The sequence below is a fragment of the Leucopleurus acutus genome (assembly GCF_964270905.1).
Source record: "Leucopleurus acutus genome assembly, chromosome: 15".
Lineage (NCBI taxonomy): Eukaryota > Metazoa > Chordata > Mammalia > Artiodactyla > Delphinidae > Leucopleurus > Leucopleurus acutus.
Window position 1 is genome coordinate 26,654,127 of NC_139157.1, and position 23,154 is coordinate 26,677,280.

Consider the following 23,154-nt stretch of genomic DNA (forward strand, 5'->3'; position numbering starts at 1 on the left):
ACTTCAAACATAAAGTGAAAACCTCATTTAAATACAATCTTTTGCAGGCTTTTAAGATCAGAGTGACCAAAGGATATCATATATTTTCATATAATTTAAATTCACTTATATTTATAAACAATTATTTAGTGCATCCATGCCCCGGATGCCAGGGACAAAACAAGGAAACAGATAAGTCCTACCCTGTAATCAGGCAACATGCCTTATTAACATAAAATATATTTGGTACTAAAATATCCTTGCAAGAATTAAACAAAGGTGCGAATGCAAATATTCACACTATTAAAAAGGAAACCAAAGACAACTACATTAAGATGCTTTCTTAATATCAGTGATGAAGTTTAGTGAACCTTTGCTACAAAGCAAAAAATGTGATAGAGTTACAAAGACATTTGTATCTAAGATGTCTGAAAGGTATGGAACATTAAACAACTCTTGGATCATTTTAAGAATACAGTCGTAGTTCCTACAAATATTAACAGTTAGTATCATACCATTAGCCACACAATTTCTTGTGGTTTGAAGAACAAATGTAGAGGAATTAAAAGCAACTATCTTAAAAGATGAAGTAAAATGATCATTTGAAGCCTGCACAGGAGCTCACATTCGGCCACATTTCTTATCTATTTACTTTAACTGACCTTTTTTTGTGAGTAAGGGGGACTAGGTAAAGTTGAAATGAAAGGTTTGTGAGACAGAGTACATATTCAGCTATACTATCTGTTTACTTTGGCTGACCTTTTTTTATGGGGAAGGGGAAGAAAAAGAAGTATCTGCTAGTGGAAATCTCTGTGCTAATAATCATAAGGATCAAAAAAAGCCCATCATGCACACCAAAGTAAAGACACTTACTGTATAAAGGCAAGTCCCACGAGAGTAAATGTGACAAAGATAAAAGGTATTTCTGTGTCTGCTGCTTTGTTAGGCTTCTAAATTCACCCCAATCCACCTAAAGGCCATTTTCACACTTATGCAACATAATAAAGCTATTTATCTTATTTTATAATTAAACATTATAATTAAATATCACATTTAATAATTAACTTAAAGGTATTGATAGTAAGAAACATTTTCAGCATCTTATTTTACATGAGCAAATACAGCTTATTTTTCTCTCAAATGTTTTTATTTTGAATTACCAACCCACAGAAAAATCCAAAGAATAATATACTGAACATCCATATACCCTTCATCTAGATTTACCAGTTGTTAAAATTTTGCCACATTTGCTTTATCTTTCTCTCTCTACACATACGTATATAAAATACTATCTGCTGAGCTATCTAAAAATAAACTACAGACATGACTTGAGTCTTTTAGTGATTCTGCTTGTTTTCAGCAATTTCGATCAGAAACATAAGAGCCCTAGGCTTACAAGATGTTTTCAGGTATCAAGTAACATAAAAAGACCGGAAATAGAAGATCTAGGTTCAAGTTGGCTCTATGTGACATCAGCCAGTCTTTCTCTCTCTCTGAGTCAACTGTCTTCTGGATAAAATGAGCACACGCCCCACAGCAGTGTTGTGTGAAAATATAAGTTAGACCCAGATAACCAAAACTAAGAAGTTAAATGTAAGAACAGATATTGATGTGGAAGGATTTTCGGCATAATAAAGACTCATCTTCTCTTGGCCCTATCGCACTCAGTGTTCCGAATGCTTGAAATCCAATCCAATCGGGGCACTTCTGACACTGGAGGAAGGGGAGCCAATTCCTAACTGTAGGGACTGTCATTGCCATTGCAGGACCTTATGCCTGGTCCCTGCCCACCAAATGCCAGTATTGTCTTCCACCATTGCCACAAAATCAAATATGTCCCCACTAAGAATTACTGAAGGTGTAACTTAAAGTGTAAGTGTAACTAGGAAAACATACACGTTAAGCCTTAAGCCCTTTTACCTCCATATAAATAAATGGGTAAGAATGTTCTTCTAGAAGCCCATGGAGACAATGTGAAAGTTCTAGAAATCTAAGATGCACTGAAGGGAAAAAACATTCTGCCAAGGGGGCAGAAAGCCCCTGAAAGGAGAGGAGATAGAGAATGCTTAAGTAAAGTTTACGTGGTGTATACCTTTCCTTTCTAGACATTTTTCAATGAAAATGTAGATACATGCACATATAATTACAGAAGTTTTTAAAAAATCAATAATTATTAAGATAGCAAGCATCTAGGGCCAGTCCCAGCAGAGTGCTGGAGCCAGCTCATACTGGCTTGTGAGAGCTGGATGCGCACATCTCTTCCCGACCCCATGCTTACTGACATCATATCACACAGGTAGCTTGATACTGCCCTGGTTGGGGTATTGACACCACTGAACTCCTATCTCAAACACTACACATCAGGCTCCCCCCACCCACCTAAAGAGCTGGTTGCTAAATATCTATCAGCACACCACTGGTCAGCCCTCACTGTGTTTCATGTTGAATAATAAATTGTTAGTAAACTCAAATGGTGTCATTATCAGGTCTACACACAAGAGAAGCATTGATAAAATACTCTTACCTTGTATTTATATTTTTAGAACTCAGAGCTAGAACTATGAATGTAAAAGCTATGTATTGGAGAACATGTTGACAAAAAGTTTCACACTGTCACTAAGAAACTGAACTCCAAGGAGGCAGGGGCCAACAAAAAGCCAGGTTGAGGCTGCCTGTTTTGTTGTCGTAAAATAAAAATTATCTTACCCTTGAAGACTAGAGCTGAAATGGGCCTCAACCCCACAGAGATGCTCTTCTGTCACCATCCATTCTGGCGATAATAATAATGACTATAGTAGCAAACACTTATATAGCATTTATTATGTGCCAGAATTTGTGTATATTAACTCACCTAATCCTCACAGTAATCTTAATGCAGTAGGTACTATCGCTATCTCCATTTTACAGATGAGGACATTGAGCCACACAGTTTTAAAATAACTTGTTCAAGCTTATACAGAGAGTTAAAGGCAGTCTGGCTTCATAGTCTGTGGCCCTAACTCCTGTGTTACCCGGGAATGTGCCAACCCACAGTTAGTCCCTTCAACATGTATCTTTCACTACCCCACATCTATTTTTGTGACTACATATCTCCCACTACGCCAACACAACTGACATGCTCGGGGTTCCTTTGTGTGCTTCTATTTCTCTTTAAGCCTTTGCTTTCATCATTTCCTCAGCAAGATATTCCAAACTGTCTACCACAATGGCTGACAGATAACAGCCATTCTGTAAAATATGCCTGAATTTTAAAGCAGAGTACAGCTGTATCATTTTATATCCAAAAAGGAGCTTAACAGTTGAGTTGGAAACATTAAAATTGCTGGTATGGGCAAAGAATTTCACATCATACAAGCTGTAGATGAGTACAGTTTGAAAACACTGGAATTAAAATTCACTTCATATTTTTCTTGCCAAAAAAAAATCTGTAAGTCTAAAAAAACCCCTGCTATTTGGTTTATTATTACCAAAGACCACTGATTTTAAAATGTTTTAAAGGTTAGAATATTTATAAAGGTATCATGAAACAGAATAGTGTTGCTCTGTTTGAGGCTAAACTCATCGTTTTAGCTTTAGCAATTTATGAAAGCTATATCTTTATCTGAGAAATATTTGCTACAACATGGAAGAGACAAAATGTTCTTCCTAATGAAGAAACATAATTATAGCTTTTATTTTGTTTGGCTGTCATATATACCTGGTTTGTTGATTTCTCCCTGTGTTTATGAAATGATCTACTTGATATAAAACCAAACACTAGCATTTAGAACTCAAACCATACTTAGGTGTGGCTGGTACAGCAAACACGGCTTGACAGAAGAAGCAGTAATCTAATGGAAAGTACATCGGAAGAAAGATAATATGCTAAAACCTATGATGATAACATTCATAAAAGAATGGAAATAATCCACTCTGAAATATTTTAAATTTAGTACTATCTTCAGTGAAGTTTAGAAAGAACCAATGTCTATTTTTACAGAATATATTGCCCATCAACTGAAGAGAGTTCTGATATTTTTTCCAAAAGGTTGGAATTTTTATTTAACCTAAACCATACAAAATAATTTCAAATCTGTTTTATACATTACTTTCTAGATCTTTATTACTTACTTGATGAAGCATAATGAACTACTATACAGGTAAAGGACTTAAAGATTTTCCCTATTAGATATGATAATAGATCCATGTAAAAAAATATGGAACTTGCAATTTGTAAAACTAAAATATCCATCATAGTGTCGGTTTTGATATAATGCCCACCATATAAACTATTTTAAAAGCTTAAAAAAATAAACAAAATATAAATTAGCAAGTAAATGAAAACTTATATTTGAAGAGTTTACATTACAAAAACTAGCCATACAGAATCTAGAGTGATATCTGTATAATTATCAGTGCTAAAAACTAAACAGGTTACTGTTGGTCTTATGTCTCAAATCATTTTTGTTTTAAAATAATTTTTCTGCCACTAAAAATATCATCAATCCACTGAGATTTAAAATTCTTCAGAGGATAAATTTAACTCATATCACATGGTGTAAAAATCTACCCAAAATGCACCTTTTCTGACCTTTCTAATGAGTGGTCACCACACAAAAGTAATGAGAGACTAAACTCACACAAGGCATTAGTACAATTAAAAGTCGTATTTTCAACAAGTGATGAGAGTTACAAATATGCATACATATACACATACATTCAAAAATTAAAGTTTTTCAAATCATTTTCTTTTCTCTATTCATTTTCCTTTGCATAAGAAAGTCTTTGATAATACTACATTGGAATATATGATTAGTAGCCCCAGTTACATTTAGTATTAAGGTGGAACAGTAATAGTAGCTATAATGTATGTTAAAATTAAAATCCTATTTCTGGAAGTAAAATGATGTCGCTTCTATATACTGCCAGTGAAGCAATTTGGTTTAAGTTTTCTTACTCCACTTCATATTGGGAAAATGTTTACCAATTTTGTAGGAGAAAAGGAGAACAGGTTTCAGACTTGACTAGAGATACTGTTCTCATTAACTGAGACAAATAAGCAAGCCTTGCAGAGGGAAGGAAGGGAAGAAATAAAGAGCTCAGAGTGAGATGCTTGTTTGGACACTAGGTACCTGAATCCAGCATAGAGCTGAATAAGCAGGCCTGAAGCTCTCAGCAGAGGTCAGAGCTGGAAGAGGGGGGTGGGCATTATCACTTAGAATGGACATGTAAAAAAGTACTAAGCCAGAGTCTGCCAAGTTTAAGGGGGAGAGAAAGATTCTATGATGAAGTACAAAAAGGAAGGGTCAGGTCAGGGAGGATGAGAAAAAAAAAAAAAAGAAGAACATGGAATCCCTGGGATAAGGAGTTTCAAGAAGGAAGGTGTGATCAACAATTTGAAATACAGCAGCGAGGTCCAGTATGACAGGTCCTGACAAGTGGACTGGATGTGGTATTACTGAGGTCAGTGATGGCTTTTGCCAGAACAATTTCAGTAAAGAAGTGTAGCTAAAGCCAGCTGTGGGCTTAGGAGTAAATGGACATATAGCCATAAGTGCCTAGGACTATATGCTTTCAAGGGTCCACAAAAATGTCTAAGAGCTGAAAATTAAAATCAATTTTTAATTAAGTATATATAAATTAACATTATTAACTGCTAAGTTTTGTATTAAACATTTCATTCCATTTGAAGACAATTTTTAAGTTAGAGTTTTTCACTTCACAAAAATTCCTAAGTAAGCATAATGATTGCCAAGAAGTCATAATCAATCATAAGTGAGCCACTCACTGCCAAACGACTTCAAAAGCCAAAGTCTAAAAGCCTTTTCAAGATAATTAGCCCTGTTTAATCAGCGATGTGGATCCATTTTACAGATTCAAATGATATAGGGTAAGACCTCCAAGCAGAGCACCCTAGGACTGCAGAGCTTTTACGGCCTTGGTGAATGGAGCTTAAGGCAACACTAAAAGCTTGGCTAAGAAGGAAAGAAAACTTAAAGGTAAATACAGGATAAAGGAAGAAGTTACAGGTTGAGGAGAAAGTCAGTAGAGAGTTGGAGACTGAGGATATAACAGAGAGAATAGGTAATTTAATGGAACAAAGTGCTGAAGGACACAGAAGTGTTTGGGGTTAAGAGCACTCGTGCAAGACTTCTGAATAGCAGAGGAGGAACGGATAGGTAGAGATTTAAATAAGTTTACAGGCTTGCAGTGAAAATAGATAATCTGTGCTTGCATCCTACAGTTATTTTTTTAAAGAGAGAGATAAGGTTGTTTGCTGAAAGTGCAGGGAATAGGGTTGAGGGGCGGGTGGCCTGAGAAGAGAAGCAAAGGTTGGAAACCGAGATAAAGAATTAGCACAGTATTTTCAAGTATGTTCTCTTATGCAGTTCTTATAATCACCTTGCAAGCTTATGAGGATATTACTAATTCCATTTTACACAGTAAAGAAACCTGAACTCTAAGTTATATAGAAAAATTGCCTATTTGAAGTCTTTTTCAACTATGTTTAAGATCTCATATTACCTAATTATAATCTCAATTTTTCCAAATGCTTACAAATCTAGCTGTGATGTTTTTGATCTTGTAGTGTGTCACAGAACCATGACCTAAGCCATCTCTCTCTCCCCAGAAGCACTAAACATCTATCCCCCAATCTCCAGTCTTGCTCAGAATTCAGGAAAGAATCAAAGCCTAATTTTTAAAAGTGGAGAGAAAAAATCTATAAGAATACTGAATCACTATGTTGTACACCTGAAACTAATATAATATTATAAATCAACTATACTTCAATAAAAAGTGGAGGGAATATTAAGACGCTGAGCCAAAAACTGTAATGATTTCTGAGCATAGTTAGGTACCTACAAGATTTTAGAGTACTGCAGTTTGCATTCAAAAGCCCAGTTTTAACATATTCCCGAGTTAAACCTACATCAACAAAGGTAAGGCATTTCCCAACTGGGTGTTTTAGGATACTTAAGTATATAGATAAAACAGGGAGTGGTCAGTAGAATTAAGATCATAATGACAATCCTGAAAAGAAAGAATAAGTAGTCACTAGGTTTTCCCCTTTAATTAGAAACAGAACAGTGAAATGGATTTAAGATGTCAAAAGATTAATGCTCCCACCTCAGTTGTCAAGACTTTTGCAAACAGCTTTAAACACCAGAAAAGACTTTGAAATCCGAGAACTAGATTCTATACTCGGAAATCCCTTTTGAGCCCACAGGTGACACTATGTAAGAGAGAAGATTCCAAGTTCACTCTTCATCTTGCTCAGCCTACCTGGAGGATCTCACATTACTGGCCATCCACATCTGGTTGATATCCTCGCCCGCAGTTTCTCTGACATACTGCATGTTCTGGCGTCTCCTCCTGTTTTGGGTGGGCTGTTCCCTTCTTCCTTCCAACATTAATTCCCTCCTGAAGATAGTTTTTTTGTTTTGTTTTGTTTTTGTTTTTTTGCTTTTCTTTCTCTAAACTTATCGCCCTTTGATTGATGCATTCCTATGGACCAAACCACCAGTAAGTTAATGGTCTTCAAAGCCATATTTACAGCCCTAACCTCCAGCCAATGATCAAGCTCCAGAGATGCACTTTGGAAAAGACTGGGGTGGGTGGTGAACAACTGATAAGTTTTCTTCCTGTCTGCCAGGTTGCCATTTTTTGGCTCCCATGCTAAAAATTCTATAATCACTCCATACTATTTTATACAGACTATTAAAGAAAAAAACTTGTTATGGTACCGTTTTAATTGAGAGCTGGAAGACAGTGTGATTATACTTCCCAGTTTGTCTGCCTGCTTGTATTGGATCAGTCAAAAAAACCAAGTTAGAGCATGTAATTTCTCCCAAGGCATTGTTGTAATTTATTGTTATTCTACACTAACAAAGTTACATAGCTTCTGCCATATCAAATACTGACTCAGAAGTAAAGGGGAGAGGAATTCTGGGTAGTTTGAAGCAATGAGGCCATGTACATCCAAACCTCTTAGTGTATCCTCACAAAAACCAATACAGAACAACAAAAAGAACAAATAAAACTACATAAAACTCAGGCTTCAACATATCCAAACTTGTAATTACATGTAAAAAAACATGTAATTCTCCCATGTGCATTCTCCCATGTTCCAGATCCAAGCTTTATTGGACAGCAAGGGCAATTTAGGAAAAACTGAATAGAACAGAGAAGAGCTAGGATAAGGTCTAAAACTGATTTAGAGCCACCACCTTCCTATGAGTGAAAATAGTGAAAAAAGCCTAGCATAGAGTAGAGTACAGGTTTTAAAGTATATGGACACAAGGAGTTATTTTAGGAAGTTAATAGTTTAAAGGGAAAAGAGGATTAAAAGGAAGGAAACGTACCAATCCCAAACCATCAATCCTGTACATGGATATGCAGAAACACATAAAGTCTTAATCTATTTTTTAAAAAACATAAAAATAAAAGGATACCATAAACTCAAACATTTCACCTGACAAAAGACCACCTCAAAAAAATAAATAGCAAAGTGTAAGAAAAACTGTAATATAACATTCTAAACTGAATTAATATCTCTAAACAAGCATCTGGGGACAGGAAGGAAAAATAATTGACTTAGATCAGTGTAGTATAATAAGAAATATATTTGATCTTGGTCCACAGTTCCTGGCACAGAGCTCCTAAAACCCCTGGAAGTTCCTGAATGATAGGAATGTCTTCTGTTATTCATAAGGAGTCCCTTTGGAACACCTGAGTCTATGCTAATGAGGTGACTTAGGATGGAGTCCTTACATAGTCTCATGTGTTTAGAGGGCTGGAATTTTCAGCTCCATCCACTGAACTCCCAGAGAAGAGGGAGGGCTGGAAATTAAGCTCTATAAAAACTCTTGAACAAGGTTTGATGAGCTTCAAGGTTGGTGAACTTACCCATGTGCTGGCAGGGTGGGGCACTCCAATTCCATACAGACAGAAGCTCCTGTACTCAGGGCTCTTCCAGACCTCACCCTCTGTACCTCTTCATCTGGCTGTTCATTTTTATCCTTTATAATATCTTTTACAATAATCTCGTACACATAGTGAACGTTTCCCTGAGCTTTGTGAGCTATTCTAGCAAATTATAAAACCTGAGGAGGGGGTCTTGGGAACCCCAATTTACAGCTAGTCAGTCAGAAGTACAGGTGACAATCTAGGCTTGCAATTTGCATCTGAAGTCAGGGCAGTCTAGTGGAACTGAGTTCTTAATCTGTGGGATCTGATGTTATCTCCAGGTAGATAGAATTAGAATTGAGTTAACTTTGTAGGACACACCATTGGTGTCTGCTGAGAATTAGAGAATTTCTTGGTGTGGGAAAACTCCACATACATCTGGTGTCGGAAGTATAGAGCTTTCCCCTTACAATCAAGAATTCAAAAACAAAGAAAAGAAGTGGACAAAAACAGGAAAAAGTGAAATAGAGCTAACTGGACACAAGAAAGAAATAGAAGAAAAAAGGCAAATTCATATCAGAAATGAAGACAAAATTACATGGTGCTCAAAGAATAAATTTACACAAAAATATAAGGACATCAAAGGCAGGAGAAAAATAACCAAGGAATGAAAATGAGACTAAAAACGTATCAGAGAGAAAGCATCTGATATAGAAGACAAGAGAGATTCAATTTATGTTTAATTGGAGTCCCTATAGGAAAGAAATGTAAATCAAGGAGTTCATGTTCAGCTAAGTTATCCTTCAAGCATCGAGACTACAGAGAAATAATTTTAAATATGCAAGAGCTCCTGAGAAGTCTGTACCCATGAGCCCTTCTTGAGGAATTTACTAGAATATAAACTTCATCAAACTAAAACATGATGAGGAAATTTTAGCAAAAAGATTGATGATGAGCATTTAATATATTTAGTTATATACCTAAGATGAAAACAAAATTGGAAACAAGAGTGGAAGAATAATATATAACATGGTATGTATTACATGTTATATGTGGTATGTTCTAACAAAATATAAATAAAACAACTCAAAATTTGATGCAAAAGGGAGGGTAAAAAAAAAGGATGGTAAAATAAGTTCATCGGTTATTGTACATGCAGCAAGTAGGAGTTAAAATAAATACCATTAAAAACTCACAAACCAGATAATAAATGGTTAAATTTTTTGAAAAACAAGGGACTAATGATAAGGATAGCATTAAATCTGTATATTGCTTTGGGTTGTATGGACAATTTAACAATAGTAATTCTTCCAATCCAGGAGCACAGAATATCTCTCCATTTCTTTGTGTCTTCTTTAAATTCTTTCATTAATTTCTTGTAGTTTTCAATAAACAGGTACTTCACCTCCTATATTAAATTTACTCCTAAGTATTTAATTCTTTTTGATGCAATTGTAAGTGGGGTTATTTTCTTAATTTCTCTTTCTGATAGTTCATTATTAATATATGGAAGTACAACAGATTTTTGTGTACTGATTTTGTATCCTGCAACTTTACTGAATTTATTAGTTGTAACATTCTTTATGGAGTCTTTAGGGTTTTCTAGATACAATATCATGTCATCTGCAAATAATGACAATTTTACTTCTTCCTTTCCAATCTGGGTGCCTTTTATTTCTTTTTCTTGTTTAATAGCTCTGACTAGGACTTCCAATATTATGTTGAATAAAAGTGGCAAGAGTGGGCACCTTTGTCTTGTTCCTGATTTTAGAGGAAAAACTTTTAGCTTTTTTACTATTGAGTTTGATGGCCATTCCAATGGCATTTTTCACAGAATAAAACAATCCTAAAATTTGTATGGAACCACAAAAGACCCTGAATAGCCAAAGTAATCTTGAGAAAGAACAAAACTGGAGGCATCATGCTCCCTGATTTCAAACTATATTACAAAGCTATGGTAATTAAAACAGTATGGTACTGGTATTGTAAAAAGAAACAGGTAGGACTACACCAAACTGAAAAGCTTCTGCACAGTAAAGGAAACCATCAACAAAATGAAAAGGTGACCTACTGAACGGGAGGAAATATTTAAAAATCATATATCTGATGAAGGGCTAATATCCAAAATATATAAAGAATTCACACAACTCAATAGCAAAAAACCAAACTATCCAATTTTAATAATGGACAGAAGATCAGAACTGACATTTTTCCAAAGAAGACATAGAGACGGCCAACAGGTACATGAAAAGTTGCTCAACATCATGAATCTAGGGAAATGCAAATCAAAACTACAATGGCTGTTATCAAAATGATAAAAAAAAATGACAAGAAATAGTAAGTGTTGGAAAGGATGTGGAGAAAAAGGGAACCCTTGTGCACTGTTGGTGGGAATGCAAATTGGTGAGGCCACTATGGAAAACAGTACAGAAGTTCCTCAAAAATCTTAAAATAGAATACCATACGATCCAACAATTCCACTTCTGGGTATTTATCTGAAGAAAACATTAACACAAAAAGATATATGTATCCCCATGTTCCTTGCAGCACTATTTACAACAGTCAAAATATGGAAACAAACAAAGTGTCCATCAACAGACGAATGGATAAAGAAATTGTGGCATATGTATACAATGGAATATTATTCAGTCATAACGAAAGAATGAAATTGTGCCATTTGCAACAACATGGATGGAAAAAAACAAAAACAAAACAAAACAGAAAACAAGTTCACAGATAGAACAGAAGATTGGTGGTTGCCAGAGGCAGCAGATGGGGAGAAGGAGAAGTGGGTGAACTGTTTGGGGTGTTTTTTTCTAAGTTTAAATAAAACAAAATAAAGGGAATAAAAGCATTACAAAATTTATAAGACCAAAGGAAACCAATGAAACAAAGAAAAAAACTTACCTAAATATAAATTTTTTGATAAAAGATCAAAAAAAAAACCCCAAAGCAAAACAAAAAAATACACCACACAATGAACAGAACATAATAATCATAAAATAATATGACAGACTTGCTATCAAACATATTTTTATCAAGAAATATGAATAGGTTAAACTTGCATATTATAATAAAAAGATTTTTGATTTAGCTTGCCAAGCAAAACCCAAATATATGCTCTGTATGAAAGACATACCAGAAACAACATGGTTCAAAAAAACTAAAAATAAAAGTATGGAAAAAGGTATACCTGGAAGATGGGAATAGTATGAAAGCAGAGGCAATGATACTAGTAAGAGATAAAGCATAATTAAAAAGCAATTAGCTGTGTCAAAGAAAGAGTCTCTTTGATGCTAAAAGTCTCAGTTCACTAATGTATGTTGAAAATATCTATGCACCAAATAATACAGCATATGGCTTTACGAACTCAAAACTAGAAGAGATTCAGGGAGACATAGATAGAAACCCACTGATAATAGGAGATTTTAACATTCCATTCTCAGTACAAGATGGATTAAGTGGACCAAAAATAAGAAAGGATACAGAAGATCCAAATAACATAATCAATTAGTAGAGCTTATGGTTATATATTTAACTTTACAATGTGATAATAGACAATATACCTTCTTCTCAATTGCATATGTAACATTCACAAAAATTGATCATTTATTAGGTTCTCCTCCACAAAAAAATCAACATATTCCATAAAACAGAATGACTAATAACAGTGTTCTCTGATCACAATAAAAGTAGAAATTACTAACAAATTTTCAAAAATTAAAAGGCACTTTCATATGGAAATTAAATAACTTCCTACTAAACAACTTTTGGGAGAAAGATGAAATACAAATAGAAGTTACACATTTTTTTAATGATAATGAAAAAAATTATATATCAAGATTTATGAGTTACAATTGAAATGAAAACTAGAAGAAAATTCATAGCCTTAAACACTTTATTAACAAAATGAAACAATAAAAATAAGTAAATTCCCAGATCAAAAGTTGGAAAAAGAAAGTAAGCCAAAAGAAAGTATCAAGAAGGAAATAAAGATAAAAGCAGTAATTAATGAGGTACTGAATAGAAAAACAGTAGTTCTCATTCATAAATCAAAATCTTGTATGCTGAAGAAAAAAATAACAAAATAAACATGCCATTAGATAACTTAAAGTAGGAATCACATATATACAAAATCAGAAATGACAATAGTGAAATAACCATTGAATCAGAAGAAATTAAAAAGTCATGACTCTACAGACATCCATATAAATAAATGTGAAAACCTATAAGCAAAGGATAATTTCCTAAACTCCCATTAGAGATAGAAAGTTTAAACAGACAAATTTCCATAGAAGAAAAAAAGAGTTATCAAGAAGTACTCCACAAAAAGAGCCATGCCCGGATGGTTTCACAGGGAAAATCTACCAATGCTTCAAAAACCCAATACCCTCCATGTTGCACAAACTGTTCCAGAGCTTAGAAAATGTAGAAAAACTTCTTAATTCTTTTTTATAAAGCAATTAAAACATTGATACACAAACCAAAAATTTTAAAAAAGAAACAGAAAAAAAACCCTATATGAACCCTGTGTGGTGTGGGATCAGAATGAGGGGTATGATTAGAGGTACACATACACATATAGGTTAATATCACCTTCAAATATTGGTGTAAAAGCTCTAAATAAAATATTAGCAGACAAAATCCAACACCACAGTAAGATAACAATACACAAAGAACAAGAGGGATTTAGTCTAAGAATGCAAGGTTGGTTCAATCCATTAATATAATACATTATATTAATAGCTCAAAAAAAATCATGATCATCTCCATAGATGCTGAAAAAGCCTTCAACAAAACTTAAGATCAATTCCTGACTCTAAAAAAAAAAAAACACTCAAGAAAACTGGAGTTGATGCATACTTTCTTAGCATGATAAATAAATACATACACTTTGTCTTAAAGTCAGTATCTTACTTTTAACAAGGAAACACTAGAGGCATTTTTACTAATACAAGAATTAAGACATCCTCTATAACACTATTTAACACTGTAATAAAGGTATCTGTCAATGCAATTAGATAAATCAATTAGGGGCATCAGAATTGGAATTGAAGATGTAAAACTATATTTATAGATGATATGATCACAAACTTGGAAACCCCTAAAGAATCAATGATCTTGGGGCTTCTCTGGTGGCACAATGGTTAAGAATCTGCCTGCCAATGCAGAGGTCATGGCTTCGAGCCCTGCTTTGGGAAGATCCCACATGCCGCAGAGCAGCTAAGCCCGTGCACCAAAACTACTGAGCCTGAGCTCTAGAGCCCACGTGCCACAACTACTGAAGTCTGCGTGGCAAGAGCCCGTGCTCCGCAACAAGAGAAGCCACCACAATGAGAAGACCATGCACCACAACGAAGAGTAGCCCCTGCTCGCAGCAGGGGGCGCAGCAACGAAGAGTAGCCCTGCTCGCAGCTCCCGCGTGCAGCAACGAAGACCCAACACAGCCATAAATAAATAAATAAATTTTTTAAAAAAAGAATCAACGATCTTTAGATGGTAGAGAAACAGGGAATCTCAAACACTGCTGCTTGGAATGGAAACTGGTATATTCCTTATGGACGGGAATTTGGTAATATCTAACAAAACTATATATATATGTTTACCTTTTAATCCAGCAATCGCACATCTGGGAATATATTCTGAAGCTAATTCTCTAGTGATGTGAATGTATGTACTTACAAGGTTATTATTCATTGTGGCACTGTTTATTTATAAAATATTTGTAACGAGCTAAATGCCCATATGTAGGAGACTAGTTGAATAAACTATAGTACGTCTACATAATGAAGTATTATACAGAATGAAAAAGATCTCTATGAACTGATATACAGTGATTTCTAAACTACTTTCCGAGAATTCTAGGGTAGCAAATAGGTAAATATATTGTGAATAATAAGAATCAGGAGTTTTAAATCTGGAAAAGGAGAAAAAGTAGAATGAACCCTGTGTGGTGTGGGATCAGAACTGGGGGTATGATTAGAGATACACATACACACATTAATACATAGATACACATGTGCATACACATACATACACAGTCATATATATATATTCACAAACATACATACACTCATGCTGATTTTTTTCATATAGAACAATCTCAGCCTTAAGAGTCACATAATTAGACTGAAGAAATAAAATTTCATAATTTTTAAAATTTTAATTTAAAAGATACTGGCTATTCAATTTATAGCATAGGAAGATATTACGAGGAACAACTGTCAGGAAAAAAGGCTTTTAAACAGAGCAATCAAGCTAACCTTTAAATACTAAAGAATTTACTCATATATGTGGCCAGATCATAAAAACAGAAAAAAATAATATTAATCTCAGTGGCAAATATTCTTATGTGCTCAGCTCAGATTATTTTTATATTAGTAAGATAACTTATTACCCTTCAGAAAAGCTGCAAAGAGGCAAATGGTACTTGGTATTTCACAATGAAACATATCAAAAGCCACTGTACCTTACAGTAAAATCATAGGAGCAAGAGGCCAACACGGAAGCATGAAATGGTGAAAACTACAAAAAAACCACAAAAAACCCTTTTTGAGGTTAACTGTAATTATAACATGCTACTTCATAAGGTCATTCCCATGAACATTATAATAAAGTTCATCTAACTTAACCAATTTTGTGAATACATATTATGATTGCTATTAGCACAAGTATCAAATAAACATTTAAATGTTAAAAGTTTTAAAATAATTTTTATGTTCTTTGTATATCACATCTAATGAAAATGATATCAAGGTCAAAAACTGCAAATTTAAAGACAAGTAGTATTTAGTAATAAACATGTTTTACCAGGCTGCCCATTGCAATTTTATTTCTTCCATGTTTTTCTTACCAGTACTTTAATAGTTATATACACATAATATAATTACATGTGAATGCTCTTCATAGTTTGCAAAATACTTTCACTACATTACCCTATTTCATTCTCAGAAGCACTGTGAAATATATATAGAAAATATTTTTTAACTACTAAAACTGTGTGCCATGAAAAAAAATCAGGGCACTGTGTCTCATATGTTGAGTTGTAACCAGTAAAATTTAAAATATTAACTACAATTTAGAATTTTTAAAATAGGAATAACATAATTATCTTAATGAAAAGATCAAAAAGGTACCTTTTTATCCTTAATGTAAAAAAACAAAGAATGAAATTGGGAAATGTCCTTTAATAAGATGTTTTCCACAGTGACTTAGCAAAATTTACCTAAATAAAAGCTGGGAAACTAACTTAAGTCACCTTATACCTGACAAATTTGAGGGGATCAGCAGAAAAAAGTTACCTCATCCTCTGCTGTTTAGAAAGTGGAAAACTGTCTCTACCCTAAACTTCTGAGAACATTCATATATACAATCATGTTAGGGAAAATAAAGAATTAACTCTCTCTCTGTGCAATTTTCAACAAAATAAAGAAATCTTCCCACTGAACGAAAAATTGTAAAGAATATAATACTCAAAGTAAATTACTAGAGTTAAAAAATATTAAAAGGAATAGTAGAATGGGAATGACAGAATGAGAAAAACATTTTTATTTAATCCTAAGTACTGCCTGACTACATTATTACAATTCAATCAACAATTATTCCAGTATTTTACCCAATTTTAGCTTTCAATATTCATTATCATTCATTGGATAACAAAAACGTGCATAAAAAAGAATCAATAACCCATCCCCTAAACACCTTTTATATATACTTCATTAAATATATTTATATTTTTGTTCTATGTATAAAAAGAAAAGATAAAAACTTACTTTCACTCTCCTAATAGCATAGGTGTGACCAAGAAGTTCAAATACTGGTTGTCGTACATTCCTCAAGTCCCAGCCTCTCAAACTACAATCAACTGCCCCTGTCACCAGCAAATTCTGAAAACAATTCAGAGAAAAGTAAAGTGTGACATCTTTGCCATTAAGCAGTACCCAAGCTTTCCTACTAGAAACAGTGTCTATTTTCTGGTATTTATTTAATCTGACCCCAGGAGTCATTCTTGAAAAGTTATATAACATTATAGAAAGGAGTCAAAACATACATCAAAAAGCAAAATTAGTAGGACTTGAGAGAAAAGGAACTCAATATGCTTTAGGCATATGATGGAACACTATACACAACAGAAAAAGGCATAGTCTCAAACAGCATTGTAAATTTCCCAATCTACTTTTAGGAATATTAATAAGAACATAAGATTTTAAAAATTATACCTGACAAACGAGCCCACCCTTCTTTTCAGCATCCTCTGAGGTTTCTACCAAGCATTAAAAGGCAAGAGGCCTGCTAATTTACAAATATTTGAAAGTGCAAAGTATAAATTAAATTTTTATGTTTTTCTAATTCTAAATCAATCACTGCTCTCAACTCTCATGGGCCATGTCTTAATATAATATGTAACACTATCTGAGAATTTATGCAGAAAGTGGTAAGTCTCCTATCTAGTCAGGTTTTATAAATTCTGCTATCTAGAACCCTAGGTGAACCCAGAGTTCATGGCTCAAGAGGCCAAGAGCTGCATCCACACTCAGCCCCATTCCACATCAACCAGGGCAGTAATCCATTGTCTGAACATTTTCGGCTTCAATATAAGCTCATCTGAAAAAAAGCTGCAATGATTTAAAAAAAAATTTTTTAACTACTCTCAAGTATATATCAGCAACTTTTTTAGAATTCCTAGAAGTATAACACACAGTCCACAATTTCATTTTCCTATTTGGAAAATTCACGAGAGAGATTTGAACTGTAGTCATCAGCACTGAAAATTTTATTAAAATCAAGTATTATTTTGAGTATGTTCTATATTTTTTAAATCTATTTTATTTCTTTCTATTTAAAGAACTCAGCTGATACAATGTTCTCTTAACCTTCACTGATTACTTTAAAAGTGGGAAAAATAAGGCATATGTTATACTTATTTGTCATAGTCAACAGACTACTTCAGGTACATAAATATATTTAAACAGCATATCAACACATATTTAATCCATTTCTATTTCTAATTCATATGCTCATATAGTTAGCTGAAGCTCTGCAAAAAGTTACAAATGGACACTGATATCTTACAGAAACATGAAGCTTGGTTAGGCTTATAAGGGAAGATAAAACAGAAAATTCTAAAAACTGATGGACTGTCAAATTAAAAATCAAGTTACAAATAGTTCAGCAGCCTCACTAGCAAAATGAACAAGAAATGAAAGCAAAAGATGATACAAACTGGCAGGGTTAAGAGCAATAAAGTAAAAAATTACGTTAAGTTGTAAAGCAGTCTCCCAAATAAACAAGTAAGGCTGCACTACTGAACTTTTGAGAATTTCTGTTTCTTATTCAGCCTGTTTTATGTGCACTTAAATCCAATTAATGCTAATGCAGGTCACTCACAATCATCAATTAGAAACGAAAGGGACTGAATTTAACTTAATGGTCCATAAACACTATCAAAGTCCACATAAACAAAGATAAAATAAAATCTAAAACATTTCAACATTAGGAAGGGCTCAGCAGCTCAGGATAGAACCAGACAAGGTACCTCATTGTATTTACACCAGTCACAACTCAGAATTTCTGCCTGATGTGCTGGAACCACAGTTCTGACTCCTGTTGTCTTCACATCCCAAATTCTCAAAGTCTGATCACCTGGTGAAAGAGGAAGACTTGATCACTTTCCATCACACCACTTGGATACTCGGTACCCATGACAACAAGTCAGGGGAAAACACACCACTTTCACTATCAGGATACTGCCACCTATATATCATATACACATATACATTGTTTTTGTTCTATAATAATGCATAAGACCTACTAAAAGTGAGGAACTACAAAAAAAAAAGGCACCATGATAATGTTTTTAGATCTACTCAAAGCAGGAAAATCTAAATCTCACACTAAGACAAACGTAGCAGTGATTAAACACACACCCAATGCATTTTTCTTCAGGATAGGAAAAGGCCCTGAAAATCTTTGTTTCTTGTAAATAAAGTTAGCACCCTATACCAGCATATTCTCTAAGAAACGAAATGGTAATAGTTTTACTGCTAAATGTGTGCAAAATCTACCAAGTTGAAATGGATAATTTTCAAATCTTAGCTTTTACATTTATTATATTTTAAAGGGCCATCCAAAGGTATATTTTTCACCTTGGAAAAACCAAGTTGAGAAAATTTGTCATTATACTCTGAATTACTACAAAAATGATTATACTCTGAATTATTATACTCTGAATTACTCTGATTACTACAGATAATACTCTGAATTACTACAAAAATGATTTATATCACATAGCTGAACAAAGTCAACCCTCATTAAATGTTTTACATGCTGTTTGCCTTCAATTTTGTAAACTATGAGGAAGTAACAATGACCAGATGAAAAACCCTGAATATACGTATATCTACATCAAAATTAAATTACAAACAATAACTGATCATGTGAGAAAGCTAGTTCAGCTTAATGAAAAAAAAAAAACCAATATGATGGCAGGCATAGTCTTGATTCCATTTAGTAGTTGTTTGACCCTGCAGAAGTTATATAATATCTCTGAGACTGATTCCTCATTTCTAAAAAAGAAACAGAATGACTACATGCAGGATGGTATAAGAATTTAGTGTAACAAAGTTTCTGTAAATCGTTAGCATGGTCTCTGGAATATAGGAGATACGCTAATATGTGGTATATAAAAATGCTAAATTTTAAAAATTTCCTTTGGTTACCTACATACAATTTCCTATCATCCCAATTCTAAATCATATGTCATTTACCTAAGTTCAAGAGTTTTAGACCATTTTTTTCTGATTTCTTTGCAAGTTGTTTAAGAAAGATAAGAATGAAATTGCTGGTGGTAATGAAATGTAGAAGTTAAGCATGGGGGCTTTGGAGCTCCAGAGCTTGGTTCTAATCCAGCTCAATCATTTGGTAGCTGTTGACGTTTAGTCAAGTTACTTAACATCCTGGATTCTTACCTTCCTCACCTATGATAAAATATCTGTCTTATACAGACCCACAGACGTGAAGGACAAATTAGTGGTTACCAGTGGGGTGAGAGAAGGGCAGAGGGGCAATATAGGGGTAGGGGATTAAGAGGTACAAGCTATTAGGCATAAAATAAGCTACAAGGATATACTGTACAACACAGGGAATATAGCCAATATTTTATAATAATTATAAATGGTGTATAACCTTTAAAAATCGTGAATCACTATATTGTACACCTGCAACTTATATAACATTGTACCTCAACTATACTTCAAAAAAAAACAACAAAAACAAATCTGCCTTATAAAGTTGAAATGAGATAAAGTTTTAAAAATAAAATAACAAAACATAACCATGATTAGAAGTCATTCTTGTCCCCATTAATAACATGAATAAATAATAACTAATATTTATTGAGTGCTTACTATATGCCAAATGCTGGTCAGCATTTTATGTGTACAGTCAGTCCTCCATATTCGTGGGTTCCAAATCTGTGAATTCAACCAACCATGGGCCAAAACTATTCAGGAAAAAAAATTCCAGAAAGTTCCAAAAAGCAAAACTTGAATTTGCTGTGCTGGCAACTATTTACACAGCATTTACATTGTATTAGGTATTTTAAATAACTTGGGGATGATTTAAAGTATACAGGAGGATATGCATAGATTATATGCAAATATGATGACAATTTATACAAGGGACTTGAGCATCTAGGGATTTTGATATCCTGGGAGGGTCCTGGAGCCAATCGCCAACAGATACCAAGAGATGAACATATTAACTTTAAAAACATCACAACAAGTGAGGTAAAAACTTTGATAACATAAAAAGTAATTTTTGTAGTAATTTACAAATGAGGAAACTGAAGCACATGGAGCTGAAGTAAGTCAGCAGAGAGGAAACAATGGAATCAGGGCCTAGAATCAGAACCCAGGCTGCCTGGCTTCCTAGCCTGTGTGAACTATAACTACACAACGTTGCCCCCTAATGTTGTCGGAGGAGAAGTGCCACGTGATCAATGTTGGCGAAACCTTGAGCAATTTATTCTTTTAATTTATACGTTAATTATTTTATAAATTGGGGAAAATTTTAATAGACACACACACACACACATAACATTCTGTCATATTTGCCCCACAATTATTTTAGAAGTAAAAGTAACAAAACACAACAGATATTGTTGAAACCTCTACTGTATTTCCAACCCCATTCCCCAACCTCCTTGCCCAAGCCTACCACAATCCTGAATTCGGTGTGCATCCCTGTAGTTTGTGTTTTGGTAATACTTCTACAACATTTTTATGTATTCATAAATATGTACTATGGTTTGTGTGTGAGATTAAATTTTTTTTATATTTAAAAAACATCATCCTCCTACTTTACAAAAGGTTGAAGACCACTCTGATAGAAGAGAGTGACTAATGTTTTTGAATCTAGCTAAGGACAGTGGGGATGAGATGGAATGATGAGTTTGAAAGTACCAAACGGAAATGGTTCAGAATTGGTATAGACTAGAGCTCCCAAAATTTCAGGGGTCCTAATTATAATCACTGTCTGTGGTCTAGCCACCAGTCAGTAGAATTTCTTTCAGAAGTCTAAGTAGCTTTGATTAAATGATCTTTCATGACTTTCCCTAACCTTCAGAGTTTACAGCAGGGTGGTGTAGATGTCCAGATTTGGTCTGCCCAGCAACACCCTTCCAGGAACAGCACCCTCTTTTCACCATGTGACTCTAGAAAGACCTATGGCTCAACACAATCGACTGGCCAAGGACAGGTCTAAGCAAGACCAGTCATACTATCTCATTTTCTGCCCCTGCCACAGCTGACAGGTCAAAAGTATCTACTTGGGATTTTTCTGAAGTATAACTGAAAAAATAATGCCAGTCCCTCTCTCACAGTAGAATTTACAGGTTATAAAATTGAGAAGCTTCTGGTGGCCCTGTGTTTCACTGTATGGAGAAAGCTGGCCTGCAGAGTCAAGTCAACAAGCAGAGAAAAGTCCAGGTTAGAGACAGAGAATGTGTCCGGGGGTCATTTAAGCATCCCTTCCCCTTTTGGGGTTGCTTTTCAATAAATTCTACAAAGACCTAAGATTGCTCAAGTTCTATCACCTATAGGCAAGGTGAGTCCTTATCATCATGGAAGCAGTGAATGGAATTCACCTGAAGCTTCAAACTCTATAAAGCCTAGCCCCACAGAAAAAGATTCAATTTGGCACAAGCCTTCCACTAAAACATAGGAAATGCCTAAATGATGTATACTAGCTTTCAAAAATTTATATGTAATATCAGGTCTGAAATCATAAAGTCTGCTATAACCATGACTAAGCTTTGTTTAAAGTTCAATGAGCTTGTGTTCATCCTAATAATTACATTTTATGGGTGTATGTGAATGCTTTAAAGTACCAAAATATTACAATAAACGTGGACTAGGAAATTAAGAAACAACTAGTAATTCTAGCAACAATATGGATGAATCTCACAAAACATAATGTTGAGCAAAAGAAACTAGACATGAAAACATAAAAACAGGTAACATTAACCTATGCTATTACAAGGCAGTTCAGTAGTCACCCTCGAGTGGGGGGGTCGGGTAATGACTGGAAGGATGTGAGGGAGGCCTCTGGGATGCTCTGTTTCTTGATCTGGGTGCTGGTACACAGATGTGTTCATTGTGAAAATTCATCACATGCTTAAGATTATGCACTGTTCTGTATGTGTATTATATAATGTATTGTTATATTATGTATATTATATACATTATATATGTGTATTTCAAATTACTCTGGGACAATATTTTGTTTCTTCACCATCATATTCAAGCAATGCTTTTTAAAAACACCATGGCTTAGGTTGTCCCCTCTTGCCGTTAATTTAAAGGGCACAAAAAAGTGAGAACTGCTCTGAATGAGCTGAGAATTCCACTTCTGCTGCACACATTCGTCACTTCCTCCTCACCACTTTGTTTTCCAGGTAGGAGAGGGACCTTCTGGCCCACTGGTACCAGGACTCATTCAACTCTTTTAGCCACCAGGACATCTATATTTATATATTTTTCAAATTACATTTTCCAGACAACTGGATTTTCATTGTCAGCCAGATGTGATAGTGCCATAGAACCACCTGAATTACCAGCTTCTCCTATCAGTTGCAGACTTGCCACTGGCAGCAGAACCAGTGAATTTAAGTGCAGAATATGGTATAGGATGTGCTGGCTACTATTATGTCTAATTCAAGTTGCAGCGTTAAGTAATTGGGTAAGGAGAATAAGTGTAAACAGTGAATCTGAAACTGTGAAGTGAAATGAG

General features: G+C 34.3%; 1 protein-coding gene across 1 annotated transcript in view; it reads right to left on the minus strand.

The window, feature by feature from the left end:
• The window catches only part of PEX7 (peroxisomal biogenesis factor 7), an 87,599-nt gene that overhangs the window by 36,511 nt on the left and 27,934 nt on the right, over positions 1 to 23,154 (minus strand). Inside the window, exons 6-8 of the mRNA XM_082855834.1 lie at positions 18,401 to 18,507; positions 16,638 to 16,751; positions 15,335 to 15,390 (exon numbers count right to left, since the gene is read on the minus strand). Coding sequence (XP_082711960.1) covers positions 15,335 to 15,390; positions 16,638 to 16,751; positions 18,401 to 18,507 — 277 coding nt within the window. The remainder of the gene's footprint in view (positions 1 to 15,334; positions 15,391 to 16,637; positions 16,752 to 18,400; positions 18,508 to 23,154) is intronic.